This window comes from Mastigoproctus giganteus, chromosome 14 (genome assembly GCF_048544385.1).
Source record: "Mastigoproctus giganteus isolate SK-2022 chromosome 14, ASM4854438v1, whole genome shotgun sequence".
Taxonomy (NCBI): Eukaryota; Metazoa; Arthropoda; class Arachnida; order Uropygi; family Thelyphonidae; genus Mastigoproctus; species Mastigoproctus giganteus.
Genome location: NC_143588.1, coordinates 65,018,057 through 65,044,606, shown reverse-complemented (window position 1 = coordinate 65,044,606; position 26,550 = coordinate 65,018,057). Strand labels below are relative to the sequence as shown.

At 36.6% G+C, this 26,550-nt stretch overlaps 1 protein-coding gene across 1 annotated transcript; it reads right to left on the bottom strand.

The window, feature by feature from the left end:
- On the bottom strand, positions 1-26,467 carry LOC150075181 (trypsin-1-like). The gene is made up of 7 exons (XM_090388388.1): positions 26,389-26,467; positions 12,798-12,919; positions 9,456-9,559; positions 8,172-8,250; positions 4,963-5,152; positions 4,025-4,164; positions 1-162 (listed from the first exon to the last, which is right to left on the bottom strand). The coding sequence occupies exons 1-7, from the start codon at positions 26,465-26,467 to the stop codon at positions 1-3; spliced, it is 876 nt and encodes a 291-aa protein (XP_090244514.1).
- Between the last annotated feature and the right edge of the window lie 83 nt (positions 26,468-26,550).

Genomic DNA, 26,550 nt, shown 5'->3' with positions numbered 1-26,550 from the left:
TCAGTAGGTAGTAACAACGCTATTTATCCATTCTAAGAAACTGGAGACTTGTGTATAAACACCAGGACTTCCAGCACGGGCACAACCAGCTCCCCAAGAAACAATGCCAATTAAAACAGCTTGACCATTAATGCGTTGGATCAGTGGTCCTCCAGAGTCACCCTAAAAATAAATAAAAATAAATAAATCTGTATGCTATAAATAAACATAACTCAGTAATTAATATCGAATAATGAAGGATAACTCAGTTGCGTACAAATATTAGTTTTCCTTCCTCGCTCACTTTCCTTTCTGAATTTAAATAAAAACAAAATATAAATAAAAGCTATCAACCTGCGAGAGAAACTAGCACGTGCTTAACGACTTGCGCATGGTTAGAATTCATAGTTTACGGTCAAGTTACATCTGACCCAAAATGTATTTCGCATGCGCTAGCACTGCTAACCTGCTCATGTAATTTATAGAGGAATATGGACTGGATTACAAAGTATGTATTTACATGTTATGCTTCGGCATTATCTGTAAACAGAATACGTAATTTTCCTATGCTGTTACCCTTTCCTTAAAGGCTGGAACCACCTGTTTTCTTATGATGTTCTTCCCCTCCCTCAGAAAAAGAAAAATACATATGCATAAGGCGATCCTCCCTTGGATAATTGACGTTTTAAAATACATTTTTGTCCCTTTCGCAGTTGTCATTCTGTGAGAATGTACATGTATCCCATCCTCGTCACTGATTCTCTTTCAAAAACAGTCTTATATAATTGTAGCATTATACGAATCTTGACAAACCGAGGTCCCCATCCTACTCGAATTATCCCACCCGTGATCTGGCTAGAGGTTGCATTTTGTTTAGCTTCTGCTTGTAACTTGTAAACAGTATTATTTTATTATTACTTTAGTCATAGAATAGATATATTTTACAGTATTTGTTTTACCCACCAACTATTCCTAAAACTCGGATCATAAAGAGGAATTATTTTTGTTATGCTCTTCCACGTGATCTGTTATTACGCTAACTAAATAAGAAAATTAAATAATATAAATTAAATTAAATTAAATCAATTAAATTAAAAGAACAAAAATATTTTGTGCTTTTAATTTTGTCGAGCAGTGTACCACACATCGGCATACATTGCTGTGGTCTATAGGAGGCCTCACGTGCATTCTTGCTAAGAGCGCAAAAATGAAATAAATTTTAGGTTGTAAGGGACGCGATATAAACTGTTTGCCGCAGGCTAAATTTGACAGTACCGCACGGAGCTACAGTAGACATTTTTGCTATCGGAATACTAGTCTTTTAGTATAGTACTGTACACTGCCCTACCATTAATATCCGGACACCCCTCCATGGATGGGGAAATAGATCCTATGCATGCAACACGTCATATAATCTACTATAAATATGCACACTGGGTTTCGAACGGCAATTGCAAAAGTGGGCATGCAAGATGACACGTTCAACAGAATTACCTCAGCAGTTCAACAGAATTGATCACCTCAACAAATGCTAGACGTCGATTAACATGTTGTAAGGAGCAAGAAACCTGGACTGTAGAGGTGCGGGAAACAGTCCCATGGACAGACGAGTCGAGGTTCGCACTCTACCAGTCTGATGGCCGTTCCTGGGTGTGGCGAATGCCAGGGGAACATTTCCTTCCTGATTGTATCCTCCCAACAATGAAGTTTGGTGGAGGCAGTGTCATGGTAGGGAGCTCCTTTCATGGTTGGCTTGGGCCCATTAGTCGTTATCGACAAAACCATTAATGCTGTGCAATACCAGGGCAATCTGGACAATTATGCACTTCCAACATTATGGTAATACTTCGGGGAAGCCCCATACCTGTATCAGCAAGACAATGCCCCATGCCATACTGCTCGGGTCGTAACAGAGTGGTTTGAGGACATGAGTGTGGAAAAGTTGGATTGGCCAGCCCAGAGTGCTGATCTGAACCCTATCGAGCATCTTTGGGATGTATTGGATGGTCGGATACGTGCACGTCGAGATCGCTCAAAGAACAAGGCCGAACTAGTGGCTGCGTTAAATCCCGAGTGGAGGAACATATCACCTGACATTTGTAAAAAGCTGGTTGAGAGTATGCCGCGAAGATTGAAGGCCGTCATAAAAGCAAAAGGTTTCAGCACAAAATATTGAATGACACAATAAAAGCTCTTTTTTTTGTCTAAAAGCAGGTGTCCGGTATTAATGGTAGGGCAGTGTATTTTGGCTATAGTACTGTTATCTAAAAGACTCGATAAAATGCTAATATATTTTGTGTATGCAGTCTGGTGGGGATATATTTAAAAAAGTTCTTTGTCCTTGCTAGGTGATAAAACATGAGAACTGAATGCCAGACTGAGAATACAAGAAGTAACCAGAAAGGTAATTTCAACGAAATTTTAATATTGTGCTTACATGATTTTCGTTAGGTAAATTAAACATAAGCAAATTTATTGAAAATTTACGTCATAACTGGTATCGTAAATTCGAAGTTTCGTTGTATTTGTTTTTATTTTTGTAAAAAAATGATAATGTAATTAAATTAACATGTCAAATATAAACTTTTTTTTAAAATTTCCTTTACCAAATTTTTCAAGCTAATCCTGAAAATGTAGGCAAAGTTATCGTGTGAAGTAAAGCAAGAAGAAGTAAAGCAAACATTTTTAGTTATCCCCGAGCAAGTAACTAATATACCCACGGTATACGCTGCCCTACCGTTAATATCCGGACACCTGCATATCTACAAATAACATTTATTTACAGGAAAACTACTAATCTGTGCTGAAACTTTTTAGGATTTATGACAGCCTCTACTCACCGTGGAACACTCCCCACTAGTTTTTTTTTTTTTTTTTTTTAAGTTGTCCTGTGATATTTTCCGCCATTCGGCCTTCAAAGGGACGACCAGTTCAGCTCTGTATTTTGGGCAGTCTCTCCTCAAACGCACCCGACAACCCAATTCATCCCAGAAGTTTACTATAGAATTGAGGTCAAGGTTCTCAGCGGGCAGCAGTTCAGATTTTCGACACTCATATCCTCAAACAAAGTCCGTCACAATGCGAACAATATGACATTGAGTGTTGTCCTGCTCATAAGGTGTTGGCCTTCTCCGACGTGCTGCCAAAACGTAGGTAACGCGTTATTGCCCAAGACGTCTAGATAGACGTCAGAATTCGTTGTTTCGTCCAAAACAATCAATAGTCCTATGCCGAATCATGATAAGCAGCCACAGACCATCACACCACTTCCGCCAAACTTCATTTTCAGGACGATACAGTCCGGCAGCTAACTTTCTCTGGGCATCCACCACACCCACATACGATTGGACTGGCTGACCATGTACCGTAACACGTCACCTCAAAACCCAGCTTTCCATTGGTTTACGATCCAAGAACGGAGGACCTTATACCAAGCTAGACAGCGTCTGGCAATAGTCGGTGTGATTAGTGGCTTGTGGACGTATGCACGGCCATGGTAACCCATATCATTAAGAGTCCTGCGCACTGTGCTGGTGGCACTGACATGTACAAATTGTCTCACTGAGAGTCGGCATTTAGGCTCTCCTATCACGTTCCGTCAGCACAGAGGTTTTCTCAGTCGTTTCATGACGGTGTTAGCACCAGTTCGCTCTCATTTGCAGATCACATCACCAATAGTTGACTTAGGGATCTTTAGTGCCATTGAAATGTCACGTAGAGAACAATTGCTTATGTGGCACCCTATTATCAGCCCTGGTAGTCTGTTAACTCCGCCAATTGTGGCATCTTGCATGCACAACATATACTGTCTCCTCGAAGGCCTATGAGGATATTTATAGTTGTCTTACACTTGGTACTTGGGTAGGACGTGACCAACTATCAACAGATGGTGTCCGGATATTAATGGTAGGACGGTGTATTATGTTTGTAGATTACGTGTGTTTTCTAGTTAGATTGTCTGTTTGCTGGACTAAATAATCTGAATTTCCGGGAAGAAAGTTTGCAAGTACGAACAGGAAAGGATATTTTTATGAATATATATTACCTGACAGGAATCTTTTCCTCCATTTTGATATCCAGCGCATATTACCGAGTCTGTAATTATCCTCCCATATGATCTTTTACATTCATTTGTAGTAATGATAGGGACATCAACAGCTTGAAGAACAGCAGAATTGCTCCCACCTAGAGAATTTTTAAAGATTTTTATGATTCTGTTCTATACTATAAAAAAGAGAATAACATTTTTCACATTTGTAGTTTACAAGATGAGTACAGACTGGTGATAAATATGAGCTCTTTTTATACACAATAACTTGTAAGAGTTAATAAGATCGCCATGAAAATAAATTTGTGCGTTGGCATATGTTGATGTGATGCATGCTTTTTTTTTTTTTCTTTTTGAACAAGTAGTTTATTTATTTTGCTTAGTTATTTTTTCTTTTTTTTTTTCATAGAAAATTCGGTGTTGAAGCCCACTATTAGTAAATATGTGGCAAGCGAAGACATTAATTAGAATGGCATTAATTGGAATGGGTCCTTAAATATTGCGATTAATCAATTATAACTTGCTCTCAGAAAACGAGGTTCTACTTTTGAGACTCAAATCAACCCAAGGATGGGCTAATGGGCTAAAATTCACATTTATTATGAAAAGAATTTAGATTTTGTTTTTTTCTGTTACTTGATAATTAAAGCTTAATGATTCCCGGAACGCAACTTAAAATCATCCCCTCTTAGAAAATCCTATGATCACCTCTGAATCAACCTATTGATTAATTAATTCTATCCGCGACAGTAGTAAAGTTTATAATTCAGTTTATGACATTATAACGCAAATAAAAAGAAGTTCTATGGATAGTGATATTTGGAAAATAACAATCAGATTCGAGATACGAAATAAAAAGATTAGAAATATGATTGGTAGTCTCACAGTAGAAATTCATGGGTCCGACAGTTTGCAAGTTTAATGGAAAAACATACCTTCTGAAGTTGCTCCCCATCCTGTAACTGTCGCATAACCAGAACTCTGACGATGTCTTTCCGGTAGACAGATGCTATTGATATAACCATTGGAATCTGCCATACTAATGGGCGTTGAGAGTTTTACAAGGGCAATATCGTTTGCTAAAGTGTCCGAATTGAATCCTTTATGGAAAATTATCTTCGAAACCTAGAAACAAACAAAAGTCTTTATAAAATATTTAACTATTTGTTTCATTAAAATTCATTCATTATTTTCAACACTATCGTGAGGAACGTTATTCTGCAAATATTCGGGAAATTGTAAACAAATACATTTACGTTTATTATGATTGAAGACGAAACATACTCTATTTAATCTAATTAGTTTTACTGAAAAAGCACATCCTGGTAACTATACCGCCCTACCAAAAGTCAAAGAACACTCCTCTAATTGCAGAAAATTGCACATGACTACGAAATTTTGGCAAATAAAAGTAATTCTCAGTTAGCCCGAATTCATTTCAAATGTGTATTCCAAACGATGGAAAAAGCTAACCGTTTTATAGAAGAACGATAGTTGGATGCCATGAGGAGAAAATGTGTATGCATCGGATGAACATATTTGGGTATGGAGGATGTGGAGAATGCCAGTTAATCTACTTGGGCGTGTTGTCACAACTATGAGTTGGGAGAAGGAAGTGTGATGGTCTTGGGGAGAAGGAAATGGCGCTGGTGCATAAGTACACGTGCCTTGAGTGACCGGGGTTCAAGCTCGTGACTACTGAATACGGTGCTGTTTCTTGTATTCTATCTATCTTGTGAACTCCTCTGACCGTTTTGTCGTCCCGGAGTATAAACAGAATATTTATTTATTTATTTAAATGTGATAGTCTGGGGGAGAAGGAACATTTCTCATGATATGGACTACATTTACTAGCTGCAGTAAATGAAACCATGAGCGCTGCATCTTGTATATGTCCTCGACAATTCAGTGTGTCCTAAATTTTGGCAATTTTGGGGAAACGCCACTTACACCGTCCAACCTGACACAGCTTCCCACCTGATAGCGCTACACGTTGCAAAGCAAGGATTTTGAACGCCTCGTTTGAAGAGAATAACATCGTAACATTGTAGTAACCAGCACAGAACTCGCCCTCAACCCATTTGGATATCTTTGGGAAGAACTGAAACGCAGGATCAGGACAAGGCGAAGACAGTTCTGTCTTTTAGTGGGGCTCGCAAATGTTTTGGAGAAGAAGTAGTCACGAAACTACTATAATCACCTCCACGAGGTGCTTGAGAAGTGAGGAGACGCGATGGCTGATTCCGTATGATTGTTAAAGATCATGTGGGGGCCGTTCTCAATCTGGCGAGGGCCCAGAATTTATAGTGTCGCTGCTGCGGCTTATGAGTTTCCCCCTTTGTGTCTCCCCCCCCCCTTCTTTTTTCTCTTCCTCTTCCTTGAGGTGGGATTTGCTGGTGCCCGGGGTTGGCGCTCCTGGGCACGAGACTGCCATCCGCTTGTCACACACTCGGCCAATGTTTTTTTTTTTTTTTTTGCTGGCCTCTTTATTTTATTTTACGTTTTCTTTTTTGAGGTTCTGCCTGGCTTTAGGCTCCCTAGGTATGAAATAGCTGGTATCCATTTTATTTATTTTTATTTCTTTTATTTTTTATTTTTTTATCATATTTTAAATTAATTATTTCATTTTATTACTATGTTTTTTTAATGATCCCAAAGTCGCTTTGGGCATTCCGTATATTATTGTTAGGGCTCACAACGATTCACGCTTAGTTGTGTACTGCCTCCTCGTGGTGTAGATGGACGCTGGGCAGGCTTTCCAGGTGATCGCCTTCCTGGTGACAAAGTGGCCAGAAACAACAGAACGACATACATACATACTGCACATATTTCTGGCCTTTTACAGAGATCTGTAATCATCACAATGTACCACTGTGATGATTACAGATCAATGGACGCTGCTCTTCGTGGACTAATGTTATTAGTGGAGTTCCTCAGGGTTCGGTGGTGTTGGGTCCACTGTTGTTTTGTATATTTATCGATATTGATGAAGGTTTATCAGGCTTAGTGTCGAAGTTTGCAGATGATACAAAGGTTGGCAGAGTTATTAATGACAGTAATGGCAGTGTGCTACTGCAACAGGATCTAGAAAATTTGGGCAGATGGGCTGAGAAGTGGCAACTGAAGTTTAACATTGACAAATGCAAAGTACTGCATATAGGTAGAAGTAACCTCAGAGGAACGTACCAACTGTGTTGTACTACACTTAGGGTGGTAGAAAATAAATGAAAAAGACCTGGGAGTAATTGTGCAGTCAGATATGAAGTTCTCTGAGCAATGCAGACAGGCTGCGAGAGCAGGTCATAGGGTTTTGTCAATGATATAGTGGAATTTTGCTAGTAGGGAAAATAAGGTGATTATCCCTTTGTATAAGGCAATGGTCAGGCCACGCCTTGAGTAGGCCTGACCAATTAGGCCTCCAGACCTGCGTACAGGTCTGGAGGCCTAATTTTAGGAAGGATGTATATTTGCTTGAGAGTGTACAGAGAAGGGCAACAAGATTGGTGAGGGGAATGAAGGGATCCTTTTACCAAGAGAGGATTAAATTCTTCAAATTGCAGCGGCTGGAGACTAGGCACCTGCGAGGTGATCTGATTGAGGTGTATAAGGCCTTTAATGGGTTAAGCACGCTGAATTCTGATGGGATTCTTCCGCTTGCTCAGATTACGAACCTAAGGGGGCATAAATTCAAATTGAGGAAAGACAGTTGTAGAATAGATGTGCGGAAATTTGCCTTTAGCCAGCGGGTGGTTAATTGCTGGAACAAACTTCCATCTCGTTGTGGAATTTGATAGTTTAAATAAATTCAAACAGGAACTGGACAAACTTTTAGAGGGAATGGTTTTGTGAATATATATATATATATATATATATATTGGCTGATGCTGCATAAGCTCATACGCTTGCTTTCTTGCATCACATGCCTCTATTACTATTACCAAGGAGGAGTTAAACTGACGTTCTGGTGCCGCCGTACATAAGGTACTATACATGTCTACATGTGGCTTATGGGTTTTTCAAAATATATATCCAAGAATCACCACTTAATTCCCTTCCTAATTATATTAAGTTTTAAATATTCGCCCATACGGTTTTTAAAGCATATTTATGGTTTTAAAAATCAATTAAGACAGTCATTACTTACCCTGTGCTTTGAGGTGCTGGCCGAGTTCTTATTTTGGTTATGTAAACCAAGAACAACTTCATAGTTTGATGCAGAACCTCTGGACACATACAAAAGAAAGATCATTTATTACTTTTTAGAACCTAATCAGTTTACTGATAATAACAATTCATAATTTGAAATGCCCTTTCAATGTAAGTAATTCTTTTTTGATGGTTTGGTCTATTAAATATTGATTTGACTACAGTTTGATGACTGCTTAGAAAAGAACTTGCTCAGTATGAAAGTCACTCATGAGACGATGCCATATCAGAATTTTAAGGATTCTATAGTAATACCACGTGAAGCGTTTCCATATTTGCATGTATACAGAATCCAAAGCAAATATTCTAAGCCAGATTATTCGCACCTACTTGAGCATTTCCTTTTATTTAAGCCACGGCCTCGGGGTTCTTTTCTAAGCTCTCAAGATACCAGAGTAATAAAGTTTACCTATTTAAATTCCAATTAAATAAAACTAAACAGGAATTTAACTGAATGATGAATAATAATTTCGCAGTGACTCGAGTCAGTTTCCTGCGATTACTCGATTGAGTTGACTCTGCCAAATGACTTGTTTTGCCTATCAAAAATACTCTAGTCCATTGTAATATAATAGATTGCACTGCGTCTTATCTGCGTATGCACTGTAAGTAGCTTTCATTTAAACCTCGTTCAAAGTTTTCATAATAAAATGTTTACCAGCCTGTTATACACGTAATTAATAATTTAATATAAGGAGAAAGCAAGAGCGATTGAATTTTTAACGTATTTGGCAAATAAGTTCATGCATAACAAGTTTGAATGAATTTTTTAATGCAGTCTTGTAAGAACAAATGACTACGTAGCTGGCTTTTCTTTACTTTTTTAATTTACGAAGAAATATAGTTCATATGTATTTCTTATATTTGAATATCGATATAACAATATTTTTTTCTTGGAACAGGTTGGTCTACGTAATTGTTCATTATTATGTTAATGAACTGACAGACACTTCACTATTATATCACATGGTAGATTAAGTAATTTAGTATTGAAAAGGCCTGAAGACGGGAAACAGTGGATTCCCGAAACGTAGCCATAAATAGTTTGTGTTTGCATTGAGATAGTTCAATTCCTTAAAAAATTATATCATTTCGATAATAAATTATTTAATCTACCACGGTATAATATAATAGTGTAGTGTCTAAAATTGATTAACATAATATTTTATCCATAAACTTTCCGTGTTTACTCTGATTCATAGTAATTATTTTTTTCACTTACCCCTGAATACAATGAGCTGCTGTAATAACCCACATTTCATTTAGTAGTGAAGCACCACATATATGGCCAAAACTTAGTCCGAAAATTCGTCTGCGAAACGATACCTGTCAAAGAAAATGAAAACAAGAAAGTAATCAGAGCCTGGACTGAATAATTAATTGTAAACAACAGACATATACAGGTTGTGGCTATTAAATAACGAGACTGTTGCAATAAAATAAATGTAATGAAATATTTTGTACCTTACAAAGTTATCCCCATCAAAATAATTGTCTTGGCTTTGCACATAATGTCCGTGCGTTTCTTTCAAGTACGGAAACATTTCTGGAGGTCATCTGTAAGACCTTTTAACACTTCGGTCTTTTTTTTTCTGAATATCTTTAATGGATCTGGCCATTAAGCTGGCGAATAGAGAGTGCGTTGTGTGTTGGAGCATAGTATTGATAAAGCATCTAACCATCCTTCCATAATTCGGATTTCTTCCTTCAATTTTTTCACGCAGCCTTGTCCGAACTTCAATGTAGTATGTTTGACAGTCTGATTTGATGGGACATACTCAGCCATAATAATTTCTTTAATATCGAAGAAAACAGACATGGTTTTCATTTTTGATTTTGACGTTCTTGCTTTTTTGTTCTGTGGGATTGTTTTATCTCCCATTGCATTGACTGCCTTTTTAGTTTCTGGGTCCTATTGGAACTTTCATCCGGATCTTACCGCCAACTTTCATCACAAGTAATTACGGTACTCAGAAAGACTAGATCTTCAGTTTTTTTGTTTTTTTTAACAGCTTTACAAACTTGAAGTCTTCTCATTGTTTGATCTTCATTCAAAATTTTTGGCACCATCTGGGCACACACTTTTCTCATGCCTAAATTTTCAGTTAAATTTCGTCTCTTTCTTTGACCATGTTGAGTTCTGATGCAACCGTTTTAATGCTTAAATGACGATCACTTCCTTAGAAGTTGTCGTCATTTAAGCATCACTTTCATGTCCTTACCCAGTCCACATTTTCCGTCAGTTTTCATGGATACTGAACAGCCTGGATCATTCATCATTTTGCAAATTCTCTCTTCTTTCTAAAAATCTTTTATGCCATCCAAACATGCGAGCTCTTAACATAGTATCTTTCCCATAAGTTTGACGTAACAACTCAAAACTTTCAGTTGGTGTTTTCTTTAGTTTTGTTAAAAATTTGAGGTTGATTTGTTGTTCGATTCTTTTTGTCTGTCCTTTTTTTCTGGTAAACTGCAAAGCGAATGAGCGTGTTGTAATGTGACTTGGCAGACAACTAGGAACGCTGTGCCTTTGTTTCACAGGTGGCGCTTTGTGTGTAATGGCTGCGCGTGCAGTCTCACTATTTAATAGCCACACCTTGTACAAAGGGAAAAAAACAATGCTGATTTATACATCGTCTGTTAATGCGGAACGATAATCAGGGACGGATTTATACTCCAGGCCATCGTCAGGCATATGATCAATCGTCTATTCGAATAATACAGTGATGAGCACGCACATAAATTCCACTCAAAACTAAAAATGTTAACTTAAGAAAATACTATTTCCAAAAAAAATTAAACAACAAAATAACTTTCTGTAAAGAATAACTTCCTTTAATTTGATTATCAGTTTTTTTACGAAACAAAAAATAATAATTTAAAACAGTAATTGGGCAATCTCCCGATCAGTGTGGCCCTCCGGAATCATTGGAAGGCAATTTTAATTTATATGTAGGAATATTTTTCAGAAAATAAAATTGGTAAATATTTGGGATGTATTATATGGAAAAATATTAATGAATCAAATAATATATATAACCAAAAGTGTAAAATTTAAAAATTACAAAAAAAAAAAAAAAAGTAAAACAGGCCGTAACTAAAAAAGAATGCTCTCCACTGTTCGAAAACACGAACAGTATCGGTTTTAGTTCTGGAAGGAAAAGGCCAGTAGATTTAGCAGAAATCTCGAGTACTTTCTTTCTGGCTAAAGCACGTAAGGTACTTTATTAGAAAGATAATACACGTGGAGATTATAGGATTGGCATCGTTCCCTAATAGTTCTCTTGAATATGGGTCGCATTCAATTAAAATAGAGGAAATGCGGCTTCAGAAAGAGACTGAAAATATTTGTCAGGAAAGATAAGTCAACAGAAGGAGGAATAAGTTACTAGTGTCTTCCTAGTGCTGACTTTGTTAATTTAAAATCGATACTATACATGCAATTTGAATTGAACTTATTTAACCTTCATGACTACAAGACATGGCACTTTTAAGGGTAAGTTAAAGGAATTTACAAACAGAAGAGGACCAATGTTTTTGTTAACAAGTTTATTCCGGCATTCACATATTACTACAATGTCCAATTTATAGTTTTCACTCTGTTTGTTTGTTATTTTAGGAGCATTAGCAACTAAGGCCATATTGCTCCGGGATATGCGGTGGTCATTCCCTGACCTTCCCGCATCCTCCGTATTTAGTGGTGACGGGCTCGAACCCAGGTCTAAACAAGAAGCGTGGCTACGGAGGCGCCTAGTTTTCACTCTGTGTGTTATGCTGTTTATATTGCTGATACAGTATTTAACGCAAAATCAAATTCAAACGTGCTTCAAAACGTTTAGCCAACGATAACAGAATTCTTGAGATATGTTGCGTCTTTATAGGATTCTTCAGTCGTTACGGAAACTCTTCGACATAACCAACAATTCATTTTAACACCTTTCCATGGCGTAGATGCATGTATAAATCCATTTTTTTTTTAAATATATGTAACCCTCCATCTCTTCTTGGTTAAGGCCCATCAATTGAGAGCCATTTCTACGAAGAACCAGTGAAGCCTCAGTAAAGAGAACTGAATTGTCATTACCTCAATAAATATGATTTACAGATTCTTGTAAAACTGAATACTTGTATCAAAGTTTTCTAAACCCAATGGCTATCTTGGATTATAAAATGTCTTCTCGTTCATGGTCGGGATGGGTTGATTCGCTAAAGTAGGTCAGGTTGAAGATGCAACTTTCGCTTGTTACAGAAGTGTATAGCTGTAGATTTTTGGTAGGACATTCGGGTATCCGTTCTGCCATCACAGCTGTACATTATTTATTTATTTATTTATTTCAGTATATTATATAGTTTTCTTATTTTAGCAAGTGATAGGTTCGTTACTCGCATAAAGAAAGAAGAAAATCCTGCTGACACTGAAATGCGAAATCTTTTATAGCTACCCATCTAACACGTTTTTATCAACAAGCATAGTCTAAAAAAAAAAAAAAAAAAACACTAAGCTTCTACTAAACAAGTGTGATCTCAATATAGGATAACAATTAATTAATTCAATGTGCCTTACCTGCCAAGGAAACTCTCCGTGCAAAGCGTTCCTTCCACCCACAATTCTGTCTCCTTCATAATAGACTTTGCTACTCCCACAAGTATTTAGGCGTTTCTCCTGAATCTCTGCACCCAGAATGCCTGAAATTTTAAATGTTACAATAAATGTCATACACTCATTGAGTTATTTCGATTTCTAAACCTGCATTTCACTGTCAAATCCCAACCGTTTCTCTACCTCCCCACCATTCCAATGGATATAATAAACTTAATTCCTTTTTCGTTTAAGATATTCAAGATATTGCAGGATATCACATTTTTAAAATTTTTTATGGTACTTCACAATCCCCACGTTGGGAAGTCACAAAACGACTGGTTGAGAACTACTGCTCTATTGGAATGTAATGTAAATTTTTTTTTTTTTACTTGCTGGTTCACCATTTTATTTTCAGAGTTTATCGCCTTACCATGTAATAGGTGAATAAGAGAACATTGATTTAAATTGGAAATGGATAATTGCGGAAGATTTGTCTTTTGCCAAAGAATAACTTAATAAAGAAAATAAGCGAGTGAAGGTGACGTATTAAGTACGTTTTGTTGCCCTATTTTTTTTTTTTTTTTTTGGCTGATCGTCGACTACTTGCTTTCTATGTTGCTTAAAAGACTGAAAAGCGTTAAGATAGTTTTCCTAATATCAACGTAACGTAAGAAATAGGAAGATTGCGGGCGGTGTTTGATTAGTTTGCACTTAGAATTATCAGACGCCAGCTTTAACGAAGGACTTCAGAAGCTCTGCCTAGCCTATGATAATGAAGAATAATGTTACTTTTATTGATAGAGACGCCAGTCCTTTTTCTTGAAGTAGTGGCATGTGATGCAAGAAAGCAAGCTTATGTTGCACCAGCCAAAAAAAAAAAAAAAAAAGTTCACACATCCATTCCATGGACGGGACATAGTTCCTACGATCGACTGCTCAATAAATTGCTACATTAACTGCACTGTATTGAATTGGACTTATTGATCCTACATTTCCAGCATCAAATGGACCTAGACTTGCATCTAGAATACTCAATCTGACCTTCAGACGGAGTATGCACCAAAAACGGCAAGCAGCCCTCTATACATTATCCTATGGACCCTAAAATATGATTTAACTGGGCGGGTCCCAGTTCCAATGAGCGACCTCCAAATTGGTAGCAAAACTTAGCGCACACAGACATCAGAGAAGAGGAGTTAAATCCTAGAAGAGACTCAATCCTACTGGTCTATACCAAATGCCACATGGACAAATCGCAGTCTCTGCACGCAACGCCGTATTGGCGACCTGAGCCAGCTCTCTTGTCTGGCTCACCTTTCCACCCCTCCCCGGCGGGTGGGGAAGTGTGACGGTTCCACCGTCCCCACCATGCGCCACCCCTATTCTTCTCTGGTGGGGCATGGGCATGCCCCACTGTAAACTGGAGCTGTCTTCTCTGTCGACTCCATGTCTCTGCCTTTCCCCCAGTCTTCAATCTACTCCCCCCACTCTACCTGCACGCAAGCGAATGCCCCACACAATCTAAATTAAACTATCTAAAATCACCCTCGTCCACTACTTTCGGCCTCAGATTCCTAGCGCCTCCCTTCCACTCGAGCGCATAGAGTGTATATATATATATATTTTTTTTTTTTTTTATTATTATTATTTTTTTTTTTTAAGGTCCTAGCCACTGAAATCTCAGGAAAGTGGCAGGACCTGCCAGGGTAAATCTTAGTCTACTGGCGTTTCCTGGTCTGCCTCCACGGGGCGAAAGTGGGGCAACGTTGGGCCTCAGTAGGGGTCCAGCGGCTAAATGACCAGATGAACAACGGTACACGACCATACACATGTACAATATCCATATACTGTACTTTTGAATCTCTGGCATTTCCAGTAAACTGGCACACCCATCACAATGCAAGCAACGCGGAGATGGGGGAAACCCCTGGTGCCGCTTGACACTAAACACACTTTACACTTTACATCCATTCCCTCTAAAAGTTTGTCCAGTTCCTCCTTGTAGGTGAAGAGTGTTGAACATTATCCATACGAAGAGCAGCTAAGATATGATCTGTAAAACATAGGAACTAGACATCACTATTTCACTGTTAGTGTACGGCTCAAAACCGGTTGAACTTTCTAACGAAAAAGAAATAATCACAAATCGAACACTTCGCTTCGGTTTCATTCTGTCCTTCAGAAAAACAAGAAGGCTTTGCTTCCATATTATCGGGAAACTTTCACTTTCGCATGTACAGTGAAATTCCAACTATCCGGTTTTACACAACATAACTAATTTTATTCATAGCAAAAGGCTTTAAAAAATATTGTCCCTAAAGATTTATGTTGATGACTAAACACTTATTAATCTCTAAATAAGGTAAAACAACTCACCACTGCTCAGGCTTCCACAGAACAGAATGAAAAATAATAAATAGTTCATCTTGAAGTCGTTTTATTACGAGGCAAGTCTCTTGCTAAAAAAATAACACTTCATGAATGTATCACACAGAACGAGAAACTACCTTTTATAGTCGAACCACATATGATCGTTGACACTTGAGGCCAATTTTTTTTACCTTCATCGGTTGCGAAAATGAACTTCAGTGCCATAAATTGGATTAAGTATTCTTCCTGCTAAGAGTGAACTTATCACTTTTTTTAGTAATTTATGATTTACTTGTATACCGAAGGATTTTAATATTTAACTTTACTGAAGATAAAAATTGTTACTTAAACAGAAAGTCGGAAAATTTTCTGCATCATAAATATTAGAGACTTATTTTTGTCTTTTTTTGAGCAACAACAAATCAAGATTATGCTGTTTGATCGACACGTTCGGTTTAAGATCTTTGTTCTTTGACAATTTCAGTAGTCGAAATAGAAGAAGTGAACAAAACTGTAAATTTTAATACAAATTTTACTAGCTGTAATGTAACAGGAAATATTTAAGATCACAATTTCTTCACCTTCAATTTTTGGCGTGTAAAGAATTTTTCAAAAAAAAAAAAAAAAAAAAAAAGAACAAAGAAAGTAAAGCGTCCCAGTTGTACATGCAATTTTCTACAATAAACCATTGATATACATACATTATTCATCGACAGGCCATAACCATTCGTATAATTTTCATCATAAGTATTTAAGGTTTTTCATTTTCAATGGTTACAGTTACCACAAAGTATCTTTAACTCTCAGCTCTATCTTTTTCGTATTTTTGTCTAATGAAGCACTAGAGAATTAGTCTTGCCTAGTTCCACAATTGGATATGGCATTAAAAGTTCCTTGTATTACATTCAGAACATATTAACTGTTCCAAGAATTTCGAAGCTCTGTTTACCAAAGTGGACGCAAATGTGAATATCAACGAGTTAGGGTCTGGCAACGATCCGGCTTTCAAGATTTGATTGTGAGTGCATGCAGATTTCGAGTTAAGATTTGTGTAGAATAATGAACATTTAGTGGAAAAACAAATGAACCCGTATTATTGTCATTAATCTGCTTAAAGTGGTTGTCATACGTCAGGAGAGTTTTTAAAAGTTTCAGCCGTTGGTTATTAGTTATCATTTTGCGTACTGGGTATTTAATCATTAAAAGCACGCCCAAAGCATACAAAACCATACAAGAGGTGATTGTTTGGTTTATTGTACAGAAGATTTAAAGTAGTGAGTTGCAGAATTTGGTAAGATCCACTTGGAGAATAAAAGATAATGGGCAGAAAGAGAGATTAAATCAACTCCATCCTTGGAGCTGATTTAATTTAATCAACTCCATCCTTGGAACTGATTTAATCCAACAACATCTTTGAGGGAAATTCGGAGGTTCTAACAACAACTGCGCGCCTAATCTCCTCATGGATACCAAGAGCACATTGTCATTGGTAACACTAGCTTGTGTATATGAAGATTGTGCTTATATATATAAAAAGATAAATTTGGCCTGTGTATAAAATTGGATTACTGATCATATAATTAACAAAATACGGAGTGTCAATAAAAGTTCTTATTTTTTCATGGAACTGCTCAAAAACCTTTGTACAGTATTTATGAAAGTGCACGTATTTCAAGCCTCTGAAGCAATAGAACGCACATTGTATCCGTTATACATTCTGTCACTTATTTTATATTATTATTATTTTATTTTTTTTATATCAGCTGTGAGTGCGCTAAATCAGTGACTAAGAGGCCACAGGGTCAAGGTGTAAGTACTGTGCTTCTTGTTTTTTTGTCCAGTAGAAATTTGATGCAAAAGGGTGTGGATTTTCAGATTATGTGTAGAGAAACTAAAATCCTTTGAAGTGGCAGTAAATCGTTCGTGCATTCTGTGATTGGCTATTTTTTTTTTTTTTTTCCTAAAATAAAAAGACAACACTTTAGAAAGAAAAATCATGCAACGCGGTTCCGAGACCGGCTAATATGGCCACAGTACGAACAACGGTGACAAAAGTTTGTCATGTCCCGACGAGAAATACACTGTACCTTCTATAGTCCGAGGCAAAGGGAACAAACCGGGTTCAATGATAATACAGATTATAAGGAATGATAAAATAAATGTGTATTTTTTATTCATTATTAAAATTAGTGAACGCATTGCAGTGCATTTCAGGCACGTCCTATTTAATTAGTAAGTTCTTTGAATTTTTTCATTTTTTTGAATGAGTAATTAAATAATAATTAATTAGCAATATATAAAAAGTAATTTTTTTTATTTCGCTTTCATCAATCTATCATTATAACATAATTAGTTGGAAAAGCGACATTACGTGGCTATTCTGATTAAGGGAATCTACTATGAGAGGATAGTATTAAGCAGGTTTATTGAAAATATAGTTAAAATGAACACACTTCAATAGAAATACTTAAATAGTTTGGCAACGTTTAGTGATGTTACTATCCAGGAGTCTGTCCATCATGCCTGACGACGAAAAACAGTGACTTCTGGAAATATTGCCAAACTGTTCAAGTGTTTCTATTGAGGAGTATTCAATTTAATTGCAACATTTTCATTCAAGCAGCTTTATCTTTCGTGTTTTAAATTAATGTTTTTACCTTAGTCCATTCCCATATTCTATATAGGTTCTGAAATTTTGAAGGGGATCGACGTTGCTGTTCCAAATTTGTAGCTGTTTTTTTTTTTTTTTTTTTTTCTGTGTATGGGTGACGTTGGCTTATGGAATCAGAATTAGGACTAAACTCTCAGAAAATAAAATAAATATAGGCGGAAAATTTCATGTCCATATGAACCGTATTAATGTCCTGACATACTTTCACTTATTCATCGATATATATTTAAAAAAAATGTCAGATTTCTATTTGTCCGATTTTAATGAAATTTGAGATAGCCCAAAAACTTTTCTGAAGGAGTCAAATCTAAAATTTGATGAAAATTATGTTCTTTGAAATCTAGTTGTTATATGTAGAACGGACCGAAGAACACACTGAAGCTATGCAAAATTCCTTTAAACTAATGAAATAAAAGATAATATAATTATGTAATCTTTACTATAAGGCCATTTTTTTTTTTTTTACCGATAGTGGCTTATGCAGCATCCGTTTGGTTTAGGAGGGCAAGTGGGATTAGAATTAGGAATAAAGTTAATTCTGTACAAAGATCCGTGCTGCTAACTATTTTAAGAGTGTGCAAAACAGTATCCACAAATGCGTTGTAAGTCATTGCCGGTACCTTACCTTTAGATTTGTTTATCGTATATAGGGCATTTAGTTATTTTTTAAGAAGAAGTAAACAGATCACATTTATGGGTATAACAAGTAACATTTTGGTTGGTAGAAAACGGAGGAAAAAAATATATTGTTAAAATCACATGAAATATGGCAAGACCGATGGAATACAAATGATACTGGAGCAGTCACCAGGTTGTTCATTCCAGATGTAGGATTTCATGTGGGTAAAAGTAATAAATGGTTTTATCCAACAATGGAAACCTCGTACTTGCTTACGGGTCATGGTTCGTTAAAATCCAAATTGTGTGACTTAAGGCTTGGAAACAGATCCCCTGTGTTCTTGTCGGTCTCCAGAAACTTGGGAGCACGTCTTGTATGACTGCTTGTTTTATGAGGAATACAGGCGTATTTTGAGATCTAATTTGTTTGAATTAAGCAGGGGTGCTGAAACACAATGGCTCTCTAGTTTTGACAATTTTGCTTTATTTCAGGATTATTGTAGGAGAGTATTCCATAAACGGAAATAATTGTCTGTATTAATTCATGTTTAAATTTAGAGTTTCATGATACTGTATATATGTATATATATATATATATATATATTTTTTTTTTTTATATATATATTATTTATTTATTTTTTCTCCCCTCAGACTGATTGGGTGTCTGTCTGGGGGGGGGGGATTTTTTGTGCCCCCGCAGATTGATGACTGACTCTCTGGGAATAGGATAATTTTTGTTGTTTTGTGTTGTGTTTAACGGATTCGCACGAGTCTTTATATTCTTAAGTATCAGGAAGATAATACTGATATGATTTGCACTCTTGCGGGTATGTATGTTCCCCCCCCCCTTACTTGCACGAGTGTTTTTTTTTTTTTTTTTCGCAGGCATCGGGCAGATTTTGCTGATACGGGATATCGATCTTGCGGGTTTGTTAAACACTTTTTTTTTTTTTGCTGGCTCCTTAGGTGTGGGCAGCCTGGGAGCGGGATTGCAGGCACCCATCAGTCTTGCACTACTACTGATGGGTGCGGGATTATGTGCTTACAGCATAGAGAGTTTAGTAAACCCAGTCTCGGCTTCGCATGCCAGGAAGGGGCCCCCACATAGGGGATGCCCTTGTGGCGTCTTCTCCCTGGTGGCTAAGTGGCCTGCCAAAAACATGAACATTACACTACACTTACACTAACACACTTATATGTGGAAGTTCCACTCGAATACACAGGATACAAGGTGGAGATGGGTATTAGCCTGGGTGCCGCCGAAGACAAGTTCACATACGATACGATAAGATATGATACATCACCATATGGAGGTAACCCGGTGTAGAGTGGAGATAAAGTCTCTGGCTAGAACGAACCCGAACGACGCCTGAGCTTGCCAGGGGTCCCCCTAAGAAAGTTGGAAAGCGTGTTCATGTAATACTGTGCACATATTTATCAGATGACTATCTAGATAGTTATTTATTTGGCTGTTACTTAATCTTAAATAATTATTTGAGATAACACTAAGAGAAAATAGAATAATGGCTTATCGGATTTTAATAGTGTAGGGTCCTTTTGGCCTTAAATGCAGTGTATAGCCTTTGGGAACACCAATATGGGATACATATCGATAGAATTATTTTTCTCCATACCAAGGCTACACACATAATTTCAGTAACAGGGACATTAATCTGTTAAAAAGCTCAAGTTCTTGTATCATAAATTTGTATCAGTGTTGAAGGAGATAGCGAAGATTTCATAAAATGTTTTTATCATTACTGTTCAATATTATTTATTATATTAATATTATCATTAATATCATTCCGTGTGCTGTCTTTTTTTTTTTCATTCTATTAAATTTATGCCATTACTTACAGCCGAAAAAAAAGTATGATATATACAAATTCCAGACAGTGAGGGCACTTTTTTTGCTTAACCTAGCTAAACCGAACTAAGATCTCTCTCTCTCTCTTTCTCTCTCCCTACTAGAGTGATTACAGAAAATCGATTACAATAAGGAGCTTTGCCTGTATATCTGTCAGGCTGTAAGCACTAAGGCCGATGACACTAAAATAGATCGAAAAAACTAAAATTTACTTCTGTTGCAACTAAATTGAACAAACTAAACAATACATTTTTATCCTAAAGTAGTTTTATTAGGAAACATTTTAAGCTCTCCTAAAATATATTACATTATATAAGTATTAATTACATCATATGTAAGTATTAAAATGTAAATTTTTCAATAATATGGTACAGGGCGGTTTAAAAACGAATAACTTAAAACTATAGATGATATCGAAAAGCGGTTTTTTGTGCCCACATATATTGTAATCAGTATATGAGATTTTTTTAAACAATAAAAAAATTGTTAAAAATATGGCCACCGGGGACGCAAATAGATAAATTTAGAAAACACACAGGTAAAATTTTCACCAATTTTTATTGATGATCAGTCTCCACATGTCTACCGTTATTTATAAATAACACATTGTGTTCTCCAATGCGTTTGGGTTACCAATCAACATCGGCAAATTAAGAAACAGTAGTAATAATGAAAAAAAAATAATAAATAAAAATAATAATCGAATGACATGCCCCCGAGGCTGCTGGTATATATATCTAAAGATAGTGCATGTAGATGCTGCAATTTTAAGTATAGTATATTAATTATTTGATGTGGAGAAAGGGTTAGCAGGATTGATTCCACGAATGTTAACCAATGACCAGCAAGCTTACTGTACAACGACATCAAAACACCTTTTATATATATTTAGGCAGAATCCTGAGATTTTCACTTCCAGCTGTGATTCTGAGTCATTTTTATCCCAAGTCAGAGCGTGACCTGGAAACACCACGTCCAGCATCAAAGAAATTCCATGTTGCCTGGACAGTAAACAAAGTGATGATATCTATTTATGGATGCTCAGGATTTCTCATTTCAGGTAATTTCTTATTAACTTTGGCATGTTGCCACAATCGCAGGCCAATACTAGCAAAATTAATACTGAAACTGTTTGAAGCCATCAAACTAAAAATCGAGAGGTAAGTGTCATCATAATGTATTTTTCCACTTCTAAAATTCACCACGAACATGCGCATGCACACACATATCCATACAAGACTATTGTTGCAACGTCTTTGGTTATTTTTTCAATGTTTTGTCCCCCATCCCCAACTTTTCTAGAACTACTTTCCTAGTGGTTTCTTCTTTCTAAATCTTATAAAAAATGCTTTCACGGGCAAAGAGTAACAAGGGATGTGTGCTATAAGAGATCAGATTGCAGAGCGCTGGTAAGACTCAAAACGCTTTTCTATTGTTGTTTACACGTCATAGAATGTTTTCACATCACTCATAAACTTCTTTAACACCAAAGGCGAAACTGCAAGGTTGCTGAGTGTTCCTGGACACACCCTGGAAACGGTCGATCACGGTGCATAAATATAAAACCATAACAATTTTCTGGAGACAGTATCCGAAATCTCATTAATTATTTATCTTATTTAGTTTTTTAAATTTACTTCAAATTTTTATGAACCAACGTAAGCTGTTTAAAAAAAAAAAATTTAAACAATTCTATAACCAAGATATTTCATTTAAGAGATACACTTGTCAAAAATTGTGATAAGATGACACTGTGAAAGTTGTTAGTGATATGACTATTTTTAGAAGTTTGAAATATATCAGTCTATGAATCATGGATGTTCGATTATGTGCTGTGCTGCGAAAATGATGTGCTGCATTCATTCTACGCAAAAACTAGTCAGTTACTTAAAGCCAACATATAAGAACAAAACAACAACAACTGATGGGCATTTTGGGATAACCGATACTGCTACTTTAGCAGTTTGAATCAATTCTAACATGTTGCCAATGATAAATTAATACTTTCAGTTTAGGTTGCATGAATCACCCTTTATGGTATTTTATAGGGCAAACACGTAGAAAAATATCGCTTGCTTGCTGACAACCAGCACCAATAACTGCATATATGGAGTTTTAGGCACCTGCGCTGGAACCAAAGTGAACAAAACTTCCTCTGTATTTCTTATATCTTAAAGTTTGCTGTAATCCTTTGTATTAATGTGAAATGGTTCCTTTGATTTTTTATTATTGTTCTATTTTTCGTTTATTCTATGAATGCATTAAAATAAACAAATACATAGTTAAAATATTGATGGCGGCGATTGATATAAGTTGGTGAGTAAAAGACGAAGTTGTCTATATATGTAAAACGTGTATTAAGAGACAGATATTTATTTATTTATTATTATTTATTTATTTTTTTTTGTAGATGGTAGATTTGGAGGTCTTTGGGCTGTGAAGCTAACTGGAATACTAGATGACCGTTTCCTCTCTGCTGATGACTGTTGATGGAATGTATCATGAGGTAAGCGTTCCTGCCATATTATGGAAGATTTTTCTATTAATTAATTAGCATCTTCTTCTGCCAGCTTTTCTTCCACTCTGAGTTATTAGCCTTCACGGGTAGCACAGTTGGTAGAATCGCCGTCCTCCGTACATCGGATGGAAAAGACCTGAGTTCGAATCCTGTCGAGGACGTGAGGAATTTTTATGCACCTTTTTCACGACGTGGCCGAATTAGTCGGTCTCAGGCAAAGGTAGCAATGTTTTATATTCCGGAAACTGGGGTTTTCATCTAGCAAAGCAAATCGAATACAGAACACATGCATGTTAGAGATATAATATATACAACGCAACATGGCCTAAGTCGCTGATGCGCCTACAACAAACATACAAACTGAGTTTTTATGATCCTAATATCTTTAATCCTTTGAAAGGTAAGGTAGGGTATTGCAACCATCTGTTAACATATGAATCTAGAAGAGGTGCCTTTAGCGTACGAGATCACTAATTTATTTATTGAAAAAATTGAAAACAATCCTGTAAAGTAAGAAATGGATTCAAATCAGAAACGATTTCATTAACAGTCCCTAGAAGTTAAGTCACATATGTCGAGCAGGTTTAGTATTTTAGAAATAATAGTTTTCAATTTGCACAACCCATGATATCATATTTAATTATTTCATATTTCCTAATAGAGAACATACTCATCTAACAATGTGTATTATATCCATAAATTGCACGTGCCATCTGGTCGGGTTGCCTTCTTTTTGGTGGACGAAAAATCCAGGATTTCGGGAGAAAAAATCCTTCCTCTCCTTGCTTGAGATCGACTAACACAGCTAAGGCGTAAAAAAGACCAATAAGAGTTCCTTACATTATTGACGAGATTCGAACCCACACCTTTTCGACACGGGGAGGTACAGTGACCATAACCCTTATGCTACCCGCAAAGACGAATTGAACACGATATAAAGAGGAGATACAATGTAGGAGCCATAGAATAATATTCCACTCTCATTTAAAAATGTGGAAAGTATGAATGATAGAACACTGCTCCCCACAAATTCTAAGTAAAAAAAAATCATTGAATGGCAGTTATCGCTATTTCAAATATAGGCAAAATAATAATAGATATTATATACTCAAGAGTAAAAGACTGAAACAGAGTAATTAAAAATAGACTAAGGTAAATAAAAGGGAAAAAATTTGGGTTGCGTGATCACCGTATGTTTCTGCCGAAGTCTTACAGCATCGTAAGCGGAATTTTTTGGGTTTTAGTCTGAAAAAGCGCGTATTTACCCCAAGGAAGCGACTTGATGGCAGCAGCAGCAGCAGCAGCTACAAATATAGAAATAGGAGGAAGATCGTTATTGGCCCGTGCGTTATACCGATTGGCTATGACCTTTCTGTTTTGAATGCGCACTGATCTTCGTTAGGATGATGAGGGATTGAATGTCAATGGACGGAACTTAGTTTGGTTGGCTGGCTGCTAGCTATCTGAAGTATCTTGAATTCTTTGAGACCTCCTGGTGTAGGAAAAAAGTAAGTCTGGACATGCCCTCGTGGGTAGCACAGTTGGTAGGATTGTCGTCCTCTCCACTCCGAGTAAAAACCTGAGTTCGAAACCCGTCTATGACGGGAAGCGTTCTGATGGGCCTTTTTCGCAATGTGGTGAGTTACTCGGTCTCAAGCGATGTTTTTCGACCAGCAAACAGGAAAATCGACCTGAGAACAGGCAATTTACAGACAATATACACGGAGCATTAAGGCCTTAGTCGGTGATGCATCTCATGACCCGGCAACAACAAGTCTGGTCATGAGAGGATATGATGCAATTGGGATATTTGGAGAGTAGGTTGTGAGATTTCTTCTGGAACGGCATATGAAGTTGAGGAAGAGCGCAAACCAGTAGGGGAAACAATGAATTTATCAACGTTTCTGTTGATGTTAACACCTAGACTGTTGGATGGCCCAGGTCAGGTCTTTAGCAACTCTAGGAATTTCTAGAAACAGTTATTACCACAGAAAGTTCCTAACAGGCTTGACCATCCAACATAGTCCAGGTGTCAACGTTAACCGAAACACTGACAGATACACCGAAGATGAGGAACTTAGAATTCCATACAAAACACGAACTTTTACATTTACCATAGCACTAGTATTAGTAGAGGCATATGATGCAAGAAAGCAAGCTTATAGAGCATCAGCAAAAAAAAAAAAAAAAAAACCCTTCCCATTTCACCTATCCATTCGTTTTGTCTAGTTCTGCTTTGAATTTATTTAAGCTATTAACTTCCACCAAGACAAATGGAAGTTTGTTCCAGCAATCAACTACCCACTGGCTAAAAGAAAATTTCGCCACATCTATTCGACAACTGTCTCCCCAATTTCAGTTTATTCTCCCTCAGGTTTGTAATTTGAGCAAGAGGATCAATCCCATCAGCATTGAAGGCATCAACATATACTGACATTCTGGTTATGCGCGATTCAATCTTAATCTAAGAATATAATTTCTTAAATATCTTTTGATTATTGTTGTTACTATTCATGAATTCATAATAAATATTAACTCAGGCTGGCGAATGCGATATTATAGTAAGCCAAAAGGAAGTGATAACATGTGGTGACGGTCCTTTTTTTTTTCTAGTATGCATCATGTCGAAACGGAACAAAGGACCTTTAGGTTGACATGGACCTGAAGCTATTATCATACATTTGTCTGCATCAGAAATATTTTCTGAAAAATTTGCACGGTCTGTTGGATATTGTTGCGAAATAACTGAGGTATCTAATCTTGAACCTTCGTAAACAAATGAGTTTGTTTCTGGACTTACTGCTTCATTTTCCATAATTTGATGGTCTTGATCGTCATTTGTTCTTGCCAGATCCAATGAAGCAGAGCGATCTTAACTCAGTTCAGCTCGTACATTACGTGGATTGGCTTGCGGTTGTCGTTGGAAAAAATGATCAATCTTCTGCATTTTGTTTAATTTTTCGGTGGTTTCCTTTACCTTTTTTCGTTTTTGTGCACCGCTAAGGTGTTTATATACATGGCCAGACATCTGAAATTTATGGGGTAAAGTAAAAAAAAATGAACATTAGATTTTTTAAGTAGGTATATGAAGCTTAATGCTTAAATTGATTAAAATGGCCGGTTGCACCAATGTAACTTAAATTTTAAGTGTTCCTTAAATTGACAATATCGTATCGAAACGAAATGGCAAATAAGTTATTGAGTGTTGCGTCAAAATTTTGATGTGCAGTGTTTTGTTTAAATCTAGCTTAAAATTTAAGTCTCATTAAGTCTCATAAAAATAATAACTTAACCTGTTAAGCGTGAGGTGTTTCGAAAACAGCTTCAAAAGGGTGAATAATAATAATCGAAATCATATAAGATAAGATTCAATAGCGTCACTAAAGTCTATTTGGTTTAAAGTGCAGCGTAGCTTGGTATAGGGTGCAAATTTGACGGCTTGTGATTGATGCAGACGCGAGACACATGCAGACTGTCCAAATGTTTATATTTATGTTAACCATTATTAACACTGATCACTCCGACTTACGTCCTACGCTTACTGCACATGATTTATGGTTATGACGTATTGATCTTCTTTCCTGAATACGAGTATAATGTATCGCCATTTTTAACCTTAAAATGTTCCTGAGTAAATCGGTCTTGCCAAGCACCCCCCCCCACCTTAAGCACTCTTAAACCAAATGGAGTT